We start from the raw sequence: 21,828 nt of genomic DNA on the forward strand, positions 1-21,828 counted from the left end.
ATAAATATTTCAATAGAAACTCGGTATTATAGTATTCGTAATAACTCCATTAATTAAATTAAGACACTGATATGATCAATGTGACCAATAGTGGGTCCCAATTGTGATTGCGAGCTGGTAACGAATTACGCCGTAACGCGTGCACCCAGCAACAAACACGTTCCCAAAGGTATTTGCGCACGTGATCATTTTTATCAATTAATTAATTAATTACGTCATGTGTATCTAAGTTTGTATAAGGTCAGCATTAAAATAATGAAGAATGAGAGTTTGGATAATTGGGATTATCGAGATTTTAATTAACAACCATTAGTTTTTTCAAGCTCGATTATTTTTAATATCTATTGTAATTTCAAAATTGGTATCATATGTGTAGGCAACTCTTAAACTTTCTTGGTATCTAGTAAATTGGAAGCAGAAATGTGTTGGGATCGGTGGCGCATACTCGAACTCCACATTAGTATGATATTGTCCGCTTTGGATAAAGTTTTCACGGTTTTACTCTTCGGGAAAAGGCCTCATACTAATGGAGTTGAGGAAGCTCATTTATATACTTGCAACTCTTGTTCATTCTCCAATATAGGATATGGTTTTGCTCTACCACATAATGGAATGAGGATGACATGAGAGTAAAATAAGAACATAAATGAAATGATATTTTCTTTCCTTATCTTTACATTTTTTATTTATTTTTTTTTCATTTCATCATACCAATTAGCAAGCAAATACGGAGTAAAAAAATAATAATAGAAATCACCCTCCGTTCCATCTTAATCATACAACTATGGAGTATTGTAAAATACAAATTTAAAGGTTCAATGTCAAATAATAAAATTTTAGCAGCTCAATCAACAAAGTAAGATTTTAATAATTCATTCAAATAAGGAATATTAGTTCTTAAAATCATGAATTTTGGCTTAATTCATTGCGTTCTATGGTATAGAATATAGATACATATATGGCTGCAATTGTTGCTATTTGAACTCTAGCTGATCACCACCTTGTTCTAGTTTTATGCTATTATACGGAATTCATTCACCAAAATTTTAAAAAAATAAAATAAAATGAACCATTTAATAGTAGATATATCAAAATGAGAATATGAGATATTTAATGGCTAATGTCACTTTATTACTGTCACAAGTCACAACCCACCTATTTTATTTTATATACGTGTACACAGTTTTCTACAATTATTATTCGATAGACAGAATTAGACAAAAGAAGTTGTGAAACGCAGCTTACGTCCAAATTGCTTTAGTAACAGATTTAGTAGTAGTTTATTATTCATCAGTCAACAATTGGAAGTCCGCAAGTGTGATCAAATAATTGACTACGTTTCCATTAAATAAATACTACTATATTTGTAGTAATTAATTTAGTTTGAATTTTAAGGAAGCTTCGGGAAATATCTGTGTGAGAGCGACAATCCTCTTCCTATGCGCTAATGTATCCATCACTCTATTCCTTAGTCCACTTCAAGTTCAACAATTAATTTGTACTATTCGCATATATCAGAAGAAAAAAAGGAGTACTGTATACTATGTTTTTTTTTGTTATTAGTTTATTCTTATTTATTATTTTCATGTTATCTTCACAGATATTAAATAAATTTAATTTACTAAACAAATTTGTGACAGTTTAAATAAAAAGAGGATACCCCAAAATATAGAGACTAATTGATACTCCATATACTTTTATACTTATATCCTTTGTCAACAAACTTCCAAATTGAATTTTATACACTATGTGGGTTTGTGCAGGACAACGACATCGGAAGTGGAAAATTTAATAATGGGCTTCCACCGCCCTAATACAAATTCTTTTTACACTTTACTTAAATATATTTATTATTACAGTATTAATTTTTGCATCCATCCAATAATGGAGTAAGATATTTTATATTGAAAATTCAAAATGACATTTCACAATTTATTTGACAATTATTTCTTGAGAGTAAACTATTAGAAATTTTTAATTAAAAACGATTAATAAATGCTAAAAATTTCTATTTTTTATGAAGTACTTATATATAAATATTGTAATAATATTTATTCTCATAATTAAAACAATTGATAGGATTGGAGGGAGGGCTAGTGTAACTCCATCAACATTTTAGCCATCGTAATTATAAATTTCTACTATAAAAATTTTAATAATTTTATGGCTTCCTCTCTGAATTCCTTAAAAAACTAGTAGTACTATTAGTTTACAAGTTGGTTACATTACATCATTTGCTTAAAATATTGTTATTTGGAAGGAAGGTTCTGTCATTCCTTTTTCCATCTAAGTTTCATTTCATTCAACAGTTAGGCTGCTTTCTACAACAAGACTTTTTTGGCCTCTTTGAAACTTGGAGTAATTCGAAGGGGACGAAATTCAATGTCTTATTTCACAAGTATAGTTGACAAAATTGAAACCAATTAAGTTATTAGAAAAAATGATGCCAAACTAAAAGAGATTTTACTTAATTACTACTCTATAGTCTAGACTCTAGTCGTCGTTGAATCAATTTAAAATCAATAATAAGAAATGCATGTGAATGTGTGTGTATAATTCTGACTATGAGGAGTTAAAATGATGAAAGGAGGTGCAAATTGATTAATAGTGGTGATGATGATTGATGAGCCCCATTATCAATTAGTATCAATAATTCAATATAGAGTTGTTTGATTTGATGAAGTCGTCAGTCAACCCAAAGTAATCTTCTTTGAATTTCACACACACGTTTGTATACACGTCAATGTGATTTTGAATTGGGATCCTTGCAACACACATTTCAGATAGGGGATAAGTTTCTATTCGATTCAAACTGAAATTCACAATCATTTTTTCTAATTCTTATTTTGCCAACCTAACATTAGATACCATTCACATGGCGCTTTAAGTCATATTTCGTTGTTGTGACACATACCAACAAAAATAATTCATCCATCTCATTAGTGATCATATTCCGTGTTCTAGTTGGACTTTTTTTTTCACAAAATAGAACACACTTATTCTCTTATTTTACTCTCTCATATTTTATATTCTAGAACACACTTAATCTCTTATTTTACTCTCTCTCATACTTTATACTCTTATCTGTTTTATTCTCTGTCTTACTTTATTTTCACTTCACTATGTATTCATTAATCTTTGTGTACAAAAGAAATGTCATAGTAACATTAATGAAACAAATGGCATGTATCGTTCAAATACCTAAGATAAATTAAATACTATTCCCTCCTTTCCCCATAATTCGTCACCATTTGACCTGACACGAGTTTTAAGAAATGTAATAGAAAGTGAGTTGAAAAAGTAAGTGGCTTGTGGGTCCTATTTTTATATATTAGTTTTATAATAAAATATGAGTGAGAATGAGTTAGTGGAGTGTGGGGTCTACTACCAAAAATGGTAAAAATGAAAGGTGACAAATTTTTAGGGACGGATGAAAATGGAATAAGTGACAAATTTTCAGGGACGGGAGAGTACTAAAATTTACATAGTTAAATTTCTTTAAATTACATTGATTATACACTAAAAATTATACTCCTATAATTTAAATTTTTATATTCTGTATTAAAAATTAATTTTTTATCATAATTCTGAATTTATATAAAATAAAAGATACTTATCTTTCAATCCAAACACGCCCAGTGTCAGACCGCTATTCAGGCCAAGTCTTCCACCCCTCCAACGGCCCCAAACCTGCTCCTCATGTAAGGTATCAACACTTGCAACGCAAACGGGCCAGGTCCAGCCCTAAATTTTAATGTCTTATTGTGGATGCTCCAAAGATAAAAGAATCAATATTATTTCAGCATCATCCTCGTTGTGGCTTCATAGCAACCACAACACTTGCAATAAGATTCAAAAATTACATTAAGTCTTATTCAAATTGAAAAATTACATTATATGTATTTTTTATCTTAAAAATATTGATGTTCATTAAGACCTTGATTTTGGCTAAACATAGTATAGTCTGACGTCTGATGCCTGAATGCCCAAGTTAAACGAGATATTTTTTTAAAAGATTAGAACATATATCTATTGGTTGTTCTAGTAACTAATCCGCTAACTGATTTGTAGACTAATTTATAGACATTCGCAAAAAATAAATATTAGTTATAAGAGCTTTATTGAGCCTATGTTCATATACTAATAATACTGGTACTACAACGCATTAACTCAAACCAATCTTTTGGAGTCACTTATCCTCATTTCTTTCTCTAATGTTAGCTCCCATATTCTTACAACTTCACCAGCTTAAGTGTTACAAGGACTAAAAAATCAAAGGCTGCTTTATACCTACCCAAAGTTATAATGACTATGTTAAAATATGGAGTATCATTTTTAAAGGCTGCTTTGTACAATTTGTGACCTTTTATACATTACTTGATTACTATCCCAAATAAATGATGATTGATTTAACCTTTCATGATTTTAGAGTATTATTTATCTCTATAGATCTCATAATATAACTAACGTTTCTATGCTTGATTTAGTGAAATCCTAACAAATGAAAATCTTTAGAAACTATTTTTAAATTCTGATGCATGTATCGAGTTAAATATTCAAATCGCCACACGTGTATGATAAATCAGTCAATTTTATTAATTTCATTTAATACTTTTTTTGATGTGATTGGCATGGGCATAAACTTTAAATAGTAGTATATCATTCCTATTTATATTCTACTTCATCTAAGTAACAAAGTGTTACTCCTTGTCCAGAATCTTCACTCCCCAAAAATTAAAGGGTGCGTTTGAAACCCGGAAACGGAATTGGAATTGGAATTGGAATTGGAATTCTACGGAATTGAATTGGATGGAATTGAATTCCAAATCCATTGTTTGATACACACATTTCATACATTTCACACACTACACACATTTCACATTTTTCACACACTACACACATTTCACACACTTCACACATTTCACACACCACACACATTTCACACACTACACCCACAACACACATTTCACATATTTCACACACACAACACACATTTCACACACTACACACATTTCACATATTTCACTCATTTCACACACTACACACTTTCATACATTTCACACACTACACACATTTCATACACTACACATTTCACACACTACACATATTTCTTTATTTCAATTTCGCATTTTTGTTTTGGGGGCAGCGCGGATGGTTGTGGCGGTGAATAACGGAGCTGTATTGCATGTTAAATTTCACACATTTCACACGTTTTATGAAAAAATTGCTCATTACAGATCTCATTTTTAAAAAAATTTGATTAGTTGATTTCATCTAATTTGGTTGTTGAAATCTGGCTGTTATGAATTGATGCTCTTCATGATTAGTATGAAAATAGAGGAATGGATTGTACACTACACATATTCAAATGTGTAGTGTTTGAAATGTGTGTAGTGTGTGAAATGTGTGAAATGTGTGTAGTGTGTGAAATTTGTGTAATGTGTGTAGTTTGTGAAATTTGTGTAATGTGTGTAGTGTGTGAAATTTTTGTAGTGTGTCTAATGTGTGTAGTGTGCGAAATTTGTGTAATGTGTGTAGTGTGTGAAATTTGTGTAATGTGTGTAGTGAGTGTAGTGTGTGAAATGTGTGTAGTGTGTTGTGTGTGTGAAATATGTGAAGTGTGTGTAGTGTGTGTAGTGTGTGCAATGTGTGAAGTGTATGAAATGTGTGTAGTGTGTGAAGTGTGTGAAATGTGTGTAGTGTGTGAAATTTGTGTAATATATGAAATATGTGAAATGTGTGGTGTGTGAAATATGTAAAATGTATGTAGTGTGTGAAATGTGTGAATAGTGTGTAGTGTGTGAAATATGTGAAATATGTTGTGTAGTGTGTATAGTTTGTGAAATTTGTGTAGTGTGTGAAGTGTGTGAATGTGTGTATTGCGGGAAATGTGTGAAATTTGTGTAGCGTGTGTTTTGTGTGTAGTGTGTGAAACATGTGAAATGTGTGTAATGTGTAAAGTGTGTGAAATGTGTGTAGTTAATGTGTGAATAGTAAAACTATCAAATTTTATGATATTGGAATTCTAATTTTCTTCTTTTGATATGGAATTCAAATCATGAAATTGAAAATTTTGGAATTATAATTCAATTCCAATTCTATTAATTTTTGTGATACCAAACAATGGAATTGAAATTGGAGCCTCCAATTCTAATTCCATAGCTCCAATTCCATATTCCCAAACACCCCCTAATAGGGCTGGGTAAATATATCGAAAAAACGGTATATCGATCATATCGTATTGAAAAATATCGAAAATTATCGAATTTTCGGTATACCGAAACTTTCGGTACAATACAATACCGTATCGAAAGTTTTCGGTATGATAACGATATGAATTTTCTTATACCGCGGTATACCGTTTTATATCGAATATACGATATATATCGATATTATCGGTATACCGAAATATATCGAAAATCAATACGTATCGAATTATCGATACATATCGTTTATACCGTTTATACCGATGATGATGATGATAATAATAATAATAATAATAATAATAATAATAATAATAATAATAATAATAATAATAATAATAATAATAATAATAAAAATAATATAATTTATTTTTTTAAGATTAAAAGTTTAAATCATAAATATATCCATATAACTTAATTATATATTTTTTGATTATGAAGATGTGGACAATATTTATTTTATTATGTTAAAATTATATTAATTTTGGTTTTATTTTTCAGTTTTGAAATTATATTTTCTGGTATACAAGTATTCGAAATGGTATAAAATTTCGGTATATCGTACGAAATATCGATATACCGTTCAGAACGGTATACCGAAGTTCGGTACGATATACCGAAATTTTGAAACGGTAACGGTATAGTTATTTTTCATACCGAAATTTCGGTATACCGAAATACGGTATACCGAAACTTTTGAAACAATAACGATATGAAATTCTTTCATATCGATATTTTCGGTATGATAAAACGAAACAAAATATTTGATACGGTATATCGTATCGACCCAGCCCTAATAGTAATTCAGAAAGTGACTGAGTTGGAGAATCTAACGGGCTTAATTGATCGACTTGCGATTTCTTTGTATTTTTGCAATGTTTCATTTTCTTGAAAATAACAATGTTCAAGGGGCATTGCATGTTCCAATTTAAATCATCACAGTTATATTTTATTTTTGACATACATTCCTTATGTATTTATCTTTTGGTTACTTTTACCAGGCGTTGCATCAATTTAGTGCCCTATTGTGATTGATTAAAATTAAGGTTGATTGTCTTATATATACATGTATTTATCTCATTTAAAAAAATCATTTTTTATGCAATAGAAAGTAAATTCCTTTTTTATGTAATAGAAAATGCTCAAACTATCAAAAATAGGCAAGAATTTATAAGGCAGTCAAGGATCTGTCACAGTACAGAGAACAAACCAAATAATGCCAAAAAATAAAATTTCGGGATATACCAACTTCCTATAAGGCCTAAACAGCCGCGGAGGATCCCCACAAAGATAAAAGCACAACAGTAAGACCATGTTTATCAGCAACCCTCCAACCCAACCCAACCCTCCACCTTTTCAATATTTAATTCATTTCTATCTCCTCCACATCATCTTCCACATCATCAATATTCACCCAACTCAACCACACCTATTTTGATGGTTTATCAATGACCACCCAACCACACTATTATACATTTATTTTTATATTATTTTTTAAATAATAATATTATGAATAGTTATTATTGCATAATAAAATTTATAAAAAAAATGCAATAAATGACAAACTAAAAATTATAGAGACAAACTTAAAAAAAACATAAATTACAATAATTGAAATACGAAATTGAAAATACATAATTAGTATTCATACATAAGATGAAAACTAGACATTCAATTGGAATTGCCGAATTTCGTCGATATATGCTCAACCAAATCGTTTAGCAGAGCTTTGTGAGCTTCTCTGTTTTGAAGTTGGGCTTTATTTTTCATGTAAGAAGCTAGACTCGCGATCCTATTCGTAGAATATATGAAATCATTATTCGCATCTCCACCTTCATTCTCACGACTACTTCGTCCAAGTCGATCTTGAATAAATTCGGCTGGATCACAATAGTTTGAATACGTGCTTCTTTCATCTTCCACTATCATATTATGCAAGATTATGCAAGCAATCATTATTTTCCCCATAATATCACGATCCCAAATAAGACATGGGCATTTGATAAAAGCAAAACGAGCCTGCAAAACACCAAAAGCTCGCTCAACATCTTTTCACGCAGACTCTTGATGTCGAGCAAACAACTTGTGCTTCATCGTTTGTGGACCTGGAATAGATTTGACAAATGCCGCCCATTGAGGATATATGCCATCAGTAAGATAATACCCCATATTTTTTTCGTGGCCATTTACTATGTAATTGACCTTCGGTGCTCGACCTTCCAAAATATCATCAAAAACAGGAGATTGATCAAGGACATTAATATCATTTCTCGAACCTGGAGTTCCAAAAAAAGCATGCCAGATCCACAGATCTTGAGATGCTACTGCTTCCAAGATGATTGTCGGACTCCCGCTTCTTCCAGCATATTGTCCAGCCCATGAAGTAGGACAATTTTTCCATTCCCAATGCATGCAGTCAATACTACCCAACATGCCTGGAAACCCACGTTGTTCTCCAATATGCAGAAGTCTTGCCAAGTCTTCTTCGGTGGGCTTTCGCAAGTACTCATCGCCGAAGTTAGAAATTACACCTTCAACGAACTTGATGAGAGATTTGCGAATGAGTTGTGTGCTCATTCTCAAATATTCGTCGTGCAAGTCGGCCGCCGTCCCGTAGGCCAACACCCTCATCGCTGCTGTACATTTCTGAATGGCAGACATACCAAGCCGACCAGTAGCATCACGCTTTTGCATAAAAAAGTTGTCGGTCTCGACGAGCTTATTCATTATTTTTTCGAACAAAGGTTTTCGCATGCGATACCTTGTTCGGAAAAAATCTGGAGGATAGATTGGATCTTCAGCAAAGTACTGCTCGAAAATAATATCATGACCCTCCTCGCGTTTCCTTTCAATGTATCTCCTTCTAGCTCTAACCGTCTGGGTTGTAGGTTGTGAAGACAGGGTTGTTGGCCACATAGCTATATCCTGGATTAGTTGATCGAGTTGTTGATTTTGTTCAACAATTTTTTCTTCTCATTCATTGTCTTCAAGAAGATTGGAAGCTTCAAAATTAGAACTTGTTGACATTTTTTAGGGAGAGTTGGCTCAATAATTGTGAGAGGATTTGTGTGTAATTTTCGTGAAGCATATAGGTAAATATATAGAAGTTATTTGTTGAGCATAGGCTTCCACTACTATCATTTGTGAGCACATGAGTTTTCCTTGGATTCTACCACCACTTGTGATAAAAAAATCTGTCTTGTAATGTAGTCATACTTTGATTTTCGTGATCACATGGGTTTCTATTGGATTCCACCACCACTTGTGATGTAGAATTGCTTGTCATGTAGTCATACTTTGATATTTGTGAGCACATGGGTTTTCCTTGGATTTTACCACCACTTGTGATAAAAAATCTGACTTATAATGTAGTCATACTTTGATTTCCGTGATCACATGGGTTTCTATTGGATTCCACCACCACTTGTGATGTAGAATTGCTTGTCATGTAGTCATACTTTGATATTTGTGAGCACATGGGTTTTCCTTGGATTCTACCACCACTTGTGATAAAAAATCTGACTTGTAATGTAGTCATACTTTGATTTTCGTGATCACATGGGTTTCTATTGGATTCCACCACCACTTGTGAGTGGAAAATGACTTGTCATGTAGGCATACTTCCATTATTCGTGATCACATGGGTTTCTAATGGATTCCACCATCATTTGTGAGTGGAAAATGACTTGTCATGTGGGCATACTTCCATTATTCATGATCACATGGGTTACTAATGGATTCTACCACCACTTGTGAGTGGAAAACGACTTGTCTGTAGGCATACTTCCATTATTCGTGATCACATGAGTTTCTAATGGATTCCACCACCACTTGTGAGTGGAAAATGACTTGTCATGTAGGAATACTTCTATTATTCGTGATCACATGGGTTTCTATTGGATTCCACCACCACTTGTGCGCACATTTTATCTATTCATGCTTTGATTGAAGGGCTTATCACATAAACTGGAAATCACATAAGCAACAGAAATTAAAGGTTACATACTAAGCAACGGAAATTGGAGATTACATACTAAGCAACAGAAAATAAAAGTTACATACTAAGCAACGGAAATTGAAGATTACATACTAAGCAACAGAAGTTGAAAGTTACATACTAAGAAACACACACTGAAAACAGATAAACTATGATCACTTCCCAAACAATTCTGCTATGAGATTGCGTTTCAGATCTTCTTCTTCTGGAGTTAAGTCCCTCCTAGCCATCAGGGGAGTAAGGATAGCTGCCTTGATGTTCCGCTCCTGAATATCACTAGCTGCCTTGATCTTCCGTTCCTGAATATCACATTCCCTTTCATGCGTGACTCTCATTTCACGCAGTGCTGCAGTGAAATCATTAGGAATTGTATATGATGGTGTTGCGACTTCTTTGCCTTTTCTTTTAGCCTTAGCCTTAGCTTGATCTCTTCCAATAGGACGTTGCAATATTGAAGAATGACTCTCAGGAGTAGAGTCGATTTGAGGTCCTCCTTCCTCACTAGTCCTCGACCTTTTTGAGCTCCCACGACTTTCTTCAAGACTATCTTCATCTGGCTGGAAACGCGTTGAACCGGTGCTATTCAATTTCAATTCCCACTTGGGATTGAGTCTCATCACCTCCTCAAACACCTTATGGTGAGTAAACTTGCTCTTACCATACAGTTGTTGAGCGGCTTTCTCAATGTCCTCTTTAGACTGGCCACTCGTAGCTCGATCATGCGCATGTTTGTATGCACCAATCCACTTTGTGACATTTGCGTTGAGCCGTTTGTAGCGCTGCTTCAATGACTCCAAACTTCTTTGTTGGCCCATTCTTGGATTTTCTTTTCTTGTTTGCTCATATAGTTTAAGAACATTTTGCCATAGATGGATACTAGTTTGGTTGGTGCCAACAATTGCATTTGTGTCACGAAACACCAAGCAGACATTAATGCCATGTCTTCTTGCTCACTCCAACCATGTGGAGTGTTTGAAGCACTTATGTTGGTCTGTGATATGTCTTGGCTTGAATGTTGATTTTGAAATGAACTTTGAAATTGTTCAGAATTCGGAAAATCATCAAAGCTAGGAAAATAATCTTGAGAAGGATTAAAATTTTGGGAAGGGTTGAAGCTTTGGGAATGAGAGAAATTTGGAGAATCAGAAAATATATTATTCTCATCATCCTCCATAGTTAGCAACAAAGGAGACTAAAAAATATGAAATTGTATTAAACAATAAGGATTATAGGAAGAGAAAAGATGATATTTTTTTTATGCAAAACTATAGCAAATGTGGTCTCTATTTATAGAGGATGAAAAATTATGAATTTTGGTATAATTTTTATAATTTTTTAATATAATATATTAAAGATATATAAATTATTTAAAAAAATAATATCAGCCAATGAAATTGTGCCATTTGGCACAATCTCATTGGCTGAGTGGTGAGATGAGAGAGGCGACCGGTTGGTTGGTTTCATGCATTTATGCGACCTATGTCAAGGAGAGAGAGAGACTTCATGGATTAATTTTTATTTATTTTTTAAATGTAATAGTGATGTGGCAAGTCGACATGCACACCAATAAACTTGGTCTAAGAGACAAGACAAAGCTACTAGAAGAACATAACTAAGAAGTCGCACTCACCATGCTAGTAGCCAAGCTCTAAATTTGAGCAAGGTCAGATATACTTTGAAATTGCTCTATTCGTGTACCCCATGACTTCTTGTAAATTTCTAATATTGTTAGGGTGTGTTTGATTTGTCGGGAAACATTACTAAAGAAAAAGGAGTGGGCGGTTTACGGAAGTCTTTTTCTTTAGTTATAAAATTTGGGCCCCTTGTTTGGTTTGAGTTATAGCATTCCATTATTTTGATTCTTATATACGTATTACAACCTCATGTCCTTGGAATGACATTTATATCCTCCAATATTATGTTGATTCACGCATTTGTCATGGGCCTTCTATGTTCTTACTTGCAGAATAACTTTCTCCAAAAGAAAAAAATCGATCTTTGCGAGAGATACCAACAACACTGAAATCACTTCGCAATGAAGACAACGTATGTCACAAATCGCCATGAATTTCTTCGAATCAAGTTTTGTGAAGAAAACTGTGCTGGAGTATGATTCCAAAATCTTCTCTCTCTTCTTCAAACTTCCATTAGAAGACCTTTTCCATCTTCTTCTTTTTCACCGAATATTCGCCGGGCGTCTTCTCTGAAACCGTAGTGCTTTAATTTGTCGCATCAACCCCTCTTATTTCAGGCAACGAAGACACTGTCTCATTCAATCTCCTCTCTTTTCTCGGTCGCCGCCTTCGTCTTCCTCTTCTTTCACCTCCTTCTCCGTAAATCTGCTAAGAAAAGGCAAAGTGGCAAACATTGGAACATCTCATACATGTAATTTCTCTGTCTTTATCGTGATCGTGATTTGTTTGTTGATGTTGTTGGCAGAAGAGAGGGAATTAGAAGAAAGTCATGGAGTTTTTGGAGTGATTTTGAGTTAAGAAGATGGAAAGAGGAAATTCATGTAATTAACTTGAGTTAAAAAAAAGGCAGTCAATGTGAGATCTCGCTGTGATGATGTTTGGAGTGATTTTGAGTTGAAGAAATCCATGATGTTTTAGGAGTGATTTTCGATTGAAGGTTTTTTTGCTTAGGTGAGAATGACAATGTTTATCCTCTTTTTTTGTTGGTTACAAAATGAAAATGTTGTGATGTTGAAGAAAAAGAAGGGGCAAATGAGTAAGTGCAAATTAAATATAGTGTTTCTGTCCCGCTCCAGTTTTGTATCAGTGCCTTTTTGGCTGATTAGCTAACTTCAGAATACAGCCTTTTAGCTTGGGCCTGGGTGCATTTCAAGGGCCATAAAGAAAAGGTAACAATCAAACCAAACATCTGCATTTACCATTTAACATTCCCTATGTTGCCATATCCGATAAACCAAACACACCCTTAAGGTTATATGTTACCCGGTCTGAAATGAAAATCTAGGCACCATCTTCTAACCCGCAATTAAGTTGCTTACCTTGTAACGCTAGCTTGCTTCATACTTCCAAATTAACCGTTTCGCAAGATAGAACATGGAGATCCACATCTCTTATCAAATCTGTTGACATAATTTATAGTTATATTGTTAACGAAAAACTAAGATAATGTTCTTGACAATTTAGTTTTATACTAGAATTATGACACTTTACAAGAAAAGTGTAATATGATTACACTTACATGGTCATTACAAAACTAAATTCTACTTACATGGTCGAAAGATAAATTCACGAATCACGATACAAATTATAATTTGCACGAGCGAACTAACGAAATAAATAATAAATTAAAAAAATATATAACTAACCTTCTTTTCTAACACATCAGACCCACCATAATCCACTCATAATCCATTCATAATCTCCTATTAACTCATTGGCTGCCTGATGACTTACCAGAATCCTTGCAAATAAAGAAAACAACATAGTATTAGAGCTCCAACATATCTAAAACCAATTAAACCAATACAGGTAAAAACAGTAAATAACATGTATAACATCAAAACTTATTGATAAGTCTTTGATTTTAGTAAATAAATTCTATATATATATATAGTATACGGGGCTTGTGTGCTAATAGATACTAAGTTTATATGGAATAAAAGCATACTATTTGCAACATTACATCTCACTTCTAAATGCCTAAATTTTCCAACAATTCATTTAGCCTATCAATTTCTCTCATTGCAGCTTTTATTCATTTACCTCTCATGATGTATATCACGGGAAGAAACTCGTTACCAGACAGATAATTATAACTGATCAACAATGGATTATGAATTCAAAGATCCAAAATACACAGATTCTAGACCAAAGAATAAAAAAGGAAAAAAAGAAAAGAAAAAAGTTCATCGAAAACTATTCGAGTTTCACTAGATCTGTTGATGGATACAAGTTTTCTACCATTTCTTAGGTGGATTCCAGAAGACGCAGAACTACCCGGACTGCCATTACACAAAGGTCTATATCTTGATATATCAATTCCACAGATCATCTTAAACATCTTGAAGATACTCCCTCCATCCCACCGTTAAGTCATCAACTTTCCCTTTTAGGTTGTCCCAAGTGATTGATTTCCTTTTTTGGCAAAAGCAACATTCATCAATTTGGAATTTAACAAACATATTCCATAGCAGCGAGGTTGCAATTTATCAGCTAAACAGGTGCTTCTCACGCATCAATTTAGAATTTAACAGATAAGCCAAAGCAAACAAGTGCACCAAAAGATGTAGCACTAACCTGAAGAAACATGTGATGATGGAGCTAACCGAACTTCTTTCTTGTATTCATGATAAATAACAGGATACTTATCCTTCATAAACGTTTTTTCAGTTCCCATGAATCTGTTTCCTTCCTGACCAATATAGGTAATACATAATCAACAATCACATTCTTGAGTAAGATAGTAGACATTTCAAAATCCTGATTTATGGTTCCTCACGAAATGAAGAACTATCTATGCCGTAGTACAAGATGCAGAATTCCACATGACATGGTCACACATTTATCAATTTGTGAGCTAATGAGGGTAAAAGAAATCATCGATGGAACAAGAGCCAAGAAGAAGAATAAATTTCTTTTGTGCAGCGTGAATGTACAAGGTACCTGAATTATGCATCACCAAGAATCATACGACTCTCCAAATTCTAGCAGTATCAATCATTCCTTGTGAGCGACAGGCCTGGATGATTGTACTGAACGTTATATTATCAGGTTTGCAACCATTTGCCTCCATTGCATCAAAAAACTGCATCATACTTTCTATATCACCAGCATTTCCATAAGCATGGATGATACAGTTGAAGAAAGTCGTATCCAGTACGACATCCGAATTCACTACTTGCTTTATAATTGAATCAATCTTTCCCAAAAGCCCTGCTTTACAGTATGCACTGACAAGAGAACTGTATGTAACTGAATTAGGTTTCAGACCTCGATGTTTCATCTTCAGAAAAATTTCTTCCATCTTCTTTATATTCCCAGCCTTTCCAAATGTATCAATCGTTATGTTATAGGTAACTATTGTAGGAGAAAAGAATCTCTTCTCCATAAAATCTAACACAGATGTCATCTTCGGGTATAAACCAGAATTACCGTAGGACTTAATCAAGATGTTATATGTCACTATGTCAGGCTTTAATCCCATCAGCTGAAATTCGTCAAACCAATTCTCCATTTCCTTGATCTTTCCACATCCACCGTAAGCCCCAATTACAGAATTGAAAGTAAAAATATCTGGAAGACAATTTCCACTATGAATCATATTAGTCAATGAGCTCTCCATTAGATCAAAATGTTTAGCTTTTCCATATCCGTCGATAAGGATGTTATAGGTCACAACAGTACATTTAATTCCTGAATGCACCATTTCCTTCAGAATAAGCTCAATCAAATCAAAACGATGAAGCTTAATGCAGCTTTTGATGAGAGTAGAGTAAGTGAAAGCATCCGGTTTGCAATCACGGACCGATTTCATCTCATCAATAACACAAAATGCCTTGTCTAAGAGGCCATTGAGGGCATAGGCACTCACCAGTGCAGTGTACACATCAACGGTAGGCTTTAGGCCATCAGACAGCATCGTCTCGAAAAGCAAGGTAGCCTGATTTGGCTGCTTGCATTTACCAAGCATCACTAATAGCTTTGCATATGTCTGACACCGTGCCTCATACCACTGTTGCCGACGTAGAAGATTGAATATCTACAAACAGGAGAAACAATTCTATTGTCAAAGAACAAGGCAGCATAGCATCATCAATAACTCAATATGTCAAAACTTCACACATAAATACTAACTTGGCTTTTCAAAAGTGGAGCTACATAATTCACATAATCAAATAATGAAATATGAAACTTTTCCCATGGCCAATAATCCATATCAAACGAAAAACAGCAAAAAAGGTAAATCTAGAATTCTCCGGTCACAGTATTTAGAAATCCAGTTGCCTAATACTCCAGGAGGAAGAGAAACTCAGCAACATTTGCCCCTGAATAAAGACAGTTACTCTAAATTTGGAAACATGAAAAGTCAAGCCACAAAAAGTTCGCATCATTGCACAAAGTTCTAGCAGAAAACCCTCTATATGAAATGGAGATAAGTGGAGCAAGTAACCTTAAGGGCAGACTCCCAGCGGTTTTGCTTAATTGCATCATTTAAAGCTTCCAAAACAGACTTGGGCCAAAGATTGTTGTACTTCGAAGAGTTTGCTTTTCTCTCAACGGATTGAATGGCAGATTCCTTCCTCAAGACTCGTGAGAGTTCCTTCTTCGAAATCTTACGAATTTGGAGGTTCTGCGGCGGAGAATTGACGTCGGAATCTGAGGTATGCTTAGAGCATGAAGTCACTGTGAAACAAGAGAGACGAAGTTTGCATGGATTAAGGAGGCAGAGATCCATCGCTGCTGGTGAACAGTTGCGGCGGTTGACAGTTGGAGCAATATAATAAATACTCATTCCTCCTAGAATTTTGAAACGATAAGACGAGTTTTAATATGAAATTGGTAAAGTATGAGAGAGAAAGGAAAAAGACTCACCTTATTAGTAGTGTAATGCATGGTGAAAAAGTTTACAAAAACAGAAAATAGACTAATTTTGTGGGACGAGTAAAATAGCAAAAGTTAACTATTTTTTGGGGACGGAAGGAGTATGATAAGAGGGAAATGCATTTTGAGATTAAGAGATTAGTGTACAAGATTTAATGATAAGCATTTTAATGGGTTATTTGCTTGTACACGAACTTTTAACATTTTCTAGTTTTTCCCCCCCGAACTTTATTTTTTGAACACAAATACATGGACTTTAGACTTTTCTAGTATTTCCCCAAACTTATATGGCAAATTAAAATTTATGTGGCAATCAAAACAATGTCGTATTGATTAGTTAAGTTTAAATATTAAAAAAATTACATGTAATCATCTTCTTTTCACTCTTTCTCCAATTCCTCTTCTCTTTTAGAAATGCCCCGATCTCCAACACCAAAAAAAAAAAATCTTTCCATGCCAAGACTGATACATAGGTATAGTTTGCTAAAATTCCAAAAGCTCTTAAATGAATTCAGTATCTTTGCAACAAAATTCCAAAAAAAAACTGTTGCAACAGTGTATTTATTGGCTATCAGAAGACTTCACACTCAAAGTTATTTCTTTGATTGAAAAACACATTAGAAGACTCTGTTATAACACTTACACATACACATACACATACCTACTATCATTAATATGAAGTCCAACTTCAATATGCTATTAAGCATCTCTAAAGATAGCTATCGAATCAAAATATCCAAGATAATTCTAACACACATAAACTACCAAAATATAACTAAACTAAAGCATTCCAACTTTCGGTTAGAAAATCCAATTGACTCAAACTATATCACATTCATCTCCTGAATTTCTAATGAAATAAAAACAAATTGAATAAAATAGAATAAGAGGGAGAGCGAGCTTACCTCGGGCAATGGATAAGATTTCCTCGATTTGGTTGCTCTGGAATTGGGAAATTTTGAATGAGAGAGAGATGGATGGTGAAATTTGAGTGGGGAAACAGAAGTCGGGCGATGTATGCGCCGGCGAGAGAAGAGAAGGAGAGGGGGAGAAGATGAAATCGAGATGGAGAGTGATAAGTTTTGTTTGGGCCTTAAAATTAATTAATTAATTCCCAAATGAAATGGTGAAAGTGATGAGGGGCTTTTGCTTATTTGGCTTCTTTTTTTGGTTCTCATTTTAATAATGATATTATTAAAAAAATTTACCTTTTTATTTTTTATTTAAAAATTTGTCCACACGATTTCCAGAACAGAAGCACAAATCAGTACACCAGACTTTCGTTAAATTATCATAACTTCTTTCATCAAATTATCTTAACTTCTTCATCCGGTCTCTATCGAGGCTCCTAACCAGAAGCCCAAGACTATACATAAGGCTTTCATTAAATTATCATAACTTCTTCATCCGGTGCATTAAATTATCATAACTTTTTCATCCAGTCTCTGATCGAGGCATACAAGGTATCCATGCGAAGCTCATTGTATGCATTCACTCCTTTTATTGGTTTGGTGATTCCTGGATTCACATCACATACTACTTTGTATCATAGGAATTTATGAGGGATGTCAATTGAGACAGTATAGTGAGTTTCGAGTCAACCCTGCTTGGAGTGCGGGTTAATCGAGTTAGAATTTTTCAACCATAGCCTTAAATAGTCGGTGGTTTCGGGCTAGTCGAACATGTTGATCGGGTTTAAAGCATATAATGTAACTTGTGTATGTTTTTAAGTCTTACAAATATATCTATAATGAATAAACATACAATTTCAAATTTAAAAGAGTTAAGGCCAAAATTGGTCCTAAACATATGGCCATTTTATCTTTTTGGTCCTAAATTTTATCTTTTGAATTTTTGGTCCTGCACATATGGAAATTTGATCATTTTGGTCCTCCGTCAATAGTTCCGTTAATTTTTTAACAGTCAACGCGTTTTGCCCAATTTTGACCAGATTAGGACTCCTAATTGAATCTGGAGAGCAGCGGCGCTGATTCCTCCCCTCGCCTCCTCCGGCGAGTTTGCGACCGACGTCGGGTCGTCCTCCACTGCCGGTGTTTCTCGACGAGTTGGAGCACGGCGGAAGTTCGACGACGACAACGAGCGGGCAGCGGTTAATGGGCGGTGGCTCCCCATCGGCTGAAGCCTCAACACCGAGGCTGACGGAGAACGGCAGCGCTGCAAGTCTGCCGGGGAGTCAGCGGCGGCAGCAACGGGACGGCTGTTCACCAAGAAGCGGCGCCTTCTCTCCAACCGAGGCTTCGTCGAATAGAGAAAACGACGGAGATAGAGAAACACCGGCGGTGGAGGACGACCCAACGTCGGTCGCAAACTCGCCGGAGGAGGCGAGGGGAGGAATCGGCGCCGCCGCTGATGGGTTTGATGGGAATGAGAATATGTGATTTGAGTGGGTCACTTTAATTAGGAAATAATTAGACATTAGTGACTTAAAATGATTCTAATCTGGTCAAAATTCGGCAAAACGCGTTGACTGTTAAAAAAATTAACGGAACTATTGACGGAGGACCAAAATGATCAAATTTCCATATGTGCAGGACCAAAAAATCTAAAAAATAAAGTTTATGACCAGAAAGATAAAATGGCCATATGTTTATCACCAATTTTGGCCTTTAACTCAATTTAAAACATTAACATACAATTTAAAATTTAAAACATTGACATACAATATAAAAGATATAACATTAAGTTCTTGATAAATTGTACAACAATCATTTCTAGCAAAGGCAATGTGCTTTAGAAATATCTAAAATCTAAACATTCAACATTTCAAAATTGGTAAGCACTATATGCATTATTCAGTTATCTTGCTTTATACTACTACTATATTAAATTTTCGTTTGACATTTAAGCGAAAAAACTTTCATGATTCATCATATCACCATTTTCCTAATACTTAGCAGCAAAACAGAATCTAAAATTCACATAATGCTTTCTCCAATATAATGTGTTTTCAACAAACAATATACTCCTTCTATTAACTATGATTCATAATAAAATTAGCAGCAAAAAATATATTTGGAACTTATATTTCTAAATTCAACCGAATTTAAAATTATAAAACTTTAAAATTTAGTTCTTTTGCTCACTACTAAATAAACCCTAGTTAAAAGAAAAATCTACCAATAATACTCCTAGTACTACTATTTTAGGATTGCAACAAACAAGATATACAAATACAAGATATTAAAATTATGATTTATAAATTCTTAAATGTTGGAAGACATAGAAACAATGATAAAATAATTCCAAATCCAAATATACTAACTGAACTATAAATGTACTAAATTAAAAAAAACAAAAAACAAAAAAAAACAAACGTACTCAATCCAAAATTCAAGTTCTTAATTCATTCAACTCGATATCTCAGCACCTACTTTTGCTTTAGGGTTGACAATGTAGGCTCGATCTCGACAATTTGCTGCTCAACGGACGAATTGGACGAGGACGAGTTACCATCTGGGATGGGCTCACTTTCATCGATCACTATATTGGACAAGGTAGAAACAGAACTAGTCGACGAATTGCCCAAGTCGGTAGCATACCAATCATCTATTCGCCTCTACCTTGCAAATAAACAACAAATCAAATTGTTAAAAAGAACACACTTATACTCTTTTCGTCTCATATAAAGTGGCACGTTATATAAACCTTAATTTCCGTCTCATGTATATCATCAAAAAGAACCCGGCCGCAAAATTTACAGCATCTGCACAAGATTATGATTATGTCAAACAATTATTTAACCTAATAACATACCATAAACCAAAAAAAAAAAAAAAAAAATTTAAGCGTTTTTCAATATATATATACGAAATCACTTTAAGAGCCTTACATTCTGAAGTCGGACTTAAAAGTCTTACGTCTTGTTCCACCTCCGGTTTCATAATGAAATTATGAATTTGAATTTAAAGAAACACTCGATGGATTATCTGGAATTATGAATTCTGGATTCATAATGGAATTATGAATTTGAATTTATAGAACAATCGGTGGATTATCAGAATAAATGGAATGCACGTACAGCGGTGGAACGAAAACGGATTCCGGCGGCGGTGGTTCCAAAATTCCGATACGAATAAATAATATAGGGGAGTACTTATTTATAAAGAATCGTTAACCTACGGGTAACAAATATATACGGAATATTAGGAATCCTTAACTTAACCTACGGAAACAAATTATATATAAAATATAAGGAATTAAATAGATAACCACCAATATTTTATTTGACTGATATAATTCATAGTTTATCAAGTTTAGTCTCACCCAGTTATAATAGTATTTTTTTAGTTTATCCTTTATTATATTGATAATGAAATAAAATCTAACAAATCTAAAAGAAAATTACACGTTAAAATAAAACTAACCATGAGAAATAATACTTATTCTTTTAGGATTTTCCCATGGCTAGTCTATTCTTAATTCATTAGCTATTGATTAGTTTGTATTCTTTTATTTTAATACTAATAGATTTTTTTATAACTAGATTAATTCATTTATCTTATAATTAATTTATTTATTCTTATTCTCATAGATTCATTACCTAATAATTAATTCATGTATGTTCTTTTATTCTCACATTAGTAATTTTTTACTATTATAATTTAAGTTTATTTTTTTCATGTTGTAAATAATGTCATTGTAAGATCACAAAGTTTTTCTTTCTAATTTAAGGAAAAAAATTTAGTCTCATAAATATGCATAACCTGTATCACGTAATATTAGTAAATTTAATTTTAAAGTTATGTAATTTATATAAATTTTACTCCATATTTCATTATTTCTATATTATTCATCTCTAACATTCTGTACTGTTTATATCAGGATTAGTTCGGTTGTTATTGACACTAAAAATATGCAACAATTGTTAACGGTAGTTTAGATCCTCAGTACTAAAATCCTAGTTCTGCCACTATTTGCTTGAAACATTCTAAAGACAAGAAACACGTGATTAAGTAAAATTGTAGTAGCAATCAACTATCGTGGACTTAGAGCACCATTTTGGATCACTATTGCGAGCCACGCACGTGCAGTT

The 21,828-nt window shown here is 33.6% G+C and overlaps 2 protein-coding genes and 1 long non-coding RNA gene across 3 annotated transcripts; all 3 read right to left on the reverse strand.

The window, feature by feature from the left end:
• Positions 1 to 9,627: 9,627 nt before the first annotated feature.
• LOC148926642 (uncharacterized) lies at positions 9,628 to 11,460 on the reverse strand. The gene is made up of 2 exons (XM_089057854.1): positions 10,859 to 11,460; positions 9,628 to 10,757 (listed from the first exon to the last, which is right to left on the reverse strand). The coding sequence occupies exons 1-2, from the start codon at positions 10,955 to 10,957 to the stop codon at positions 10,356 to 10,358; spliced, it is 501 nt and encodes a 166-aa protein (XP_088913980.1). The 5' UTR covers positions 10,958 to 11,460; the 3' UTR covers positions 9,628 to 10,355.
• Positions 11,461 to 12,168: 708 nt separating this feature from the next.
• LOC125190740 (LOW protein: PPR containing protein) lies at positions 12,169 to 17,840 on the reverse strand. Its single transcript, XM_048088117.2, is given in 8 exon segments — positions 12,169 to 12,539; positions 13,214 to 13,294; positions 13,541 to 13,635; positions 14,472 to 14,586; positions 14,838 to 14,880; positions 14,883 to 15,933; positions 16,345 to 16,691; positions 17,681 to 17,840. Coding segments are annotated over 3 exon segments (1,431 nt in total). The 5' UTR covers positions 16,687 to 16,691; positions 17,681 to 17,840; the 3' UTR covers positions 12,169 to 12,539; positions 13,214 to 13,294; positions 13,541 to 13,635; positions 14,472 to 14,586; positions 14,838 to 14,842.
• A 2,392-nt stretch (positions 17,841 to 20,232) lies between these two features.
• Positions 20,233 to 20,826, reverse strand: LOC125187001 (uncharacterized). The gene is made up of 3 exons (XR_016130328.1): positions 20,626 to 20,826; positions 20,442 to 20,499; positions 20,233 to 20,356 (listed from the first exon to the last, which is right to left on the reverse strand). It is a non-coding gene; the product is annotated as an uncharacterized LOC125187001 (long non-coding RNA).
• Positions 20,827 to 21,828: the final 1,002 nt, after the last annotated feature.

This window comes from Salvia hispanica, chromosome 5, assembly GCF_029641045.1.
Source record: "Salvia hispanica isolate PSC_SH4W2 chromosome 5, Shi_PSC_v1, whole genome shotgun sequence".
Lineage (NCBI taxonomy): Eukaryota > Viridiplantae > Streptophyta > Magnoliopsida > Lamiales > Lamiaceae > Salvia > Salvia hispanica.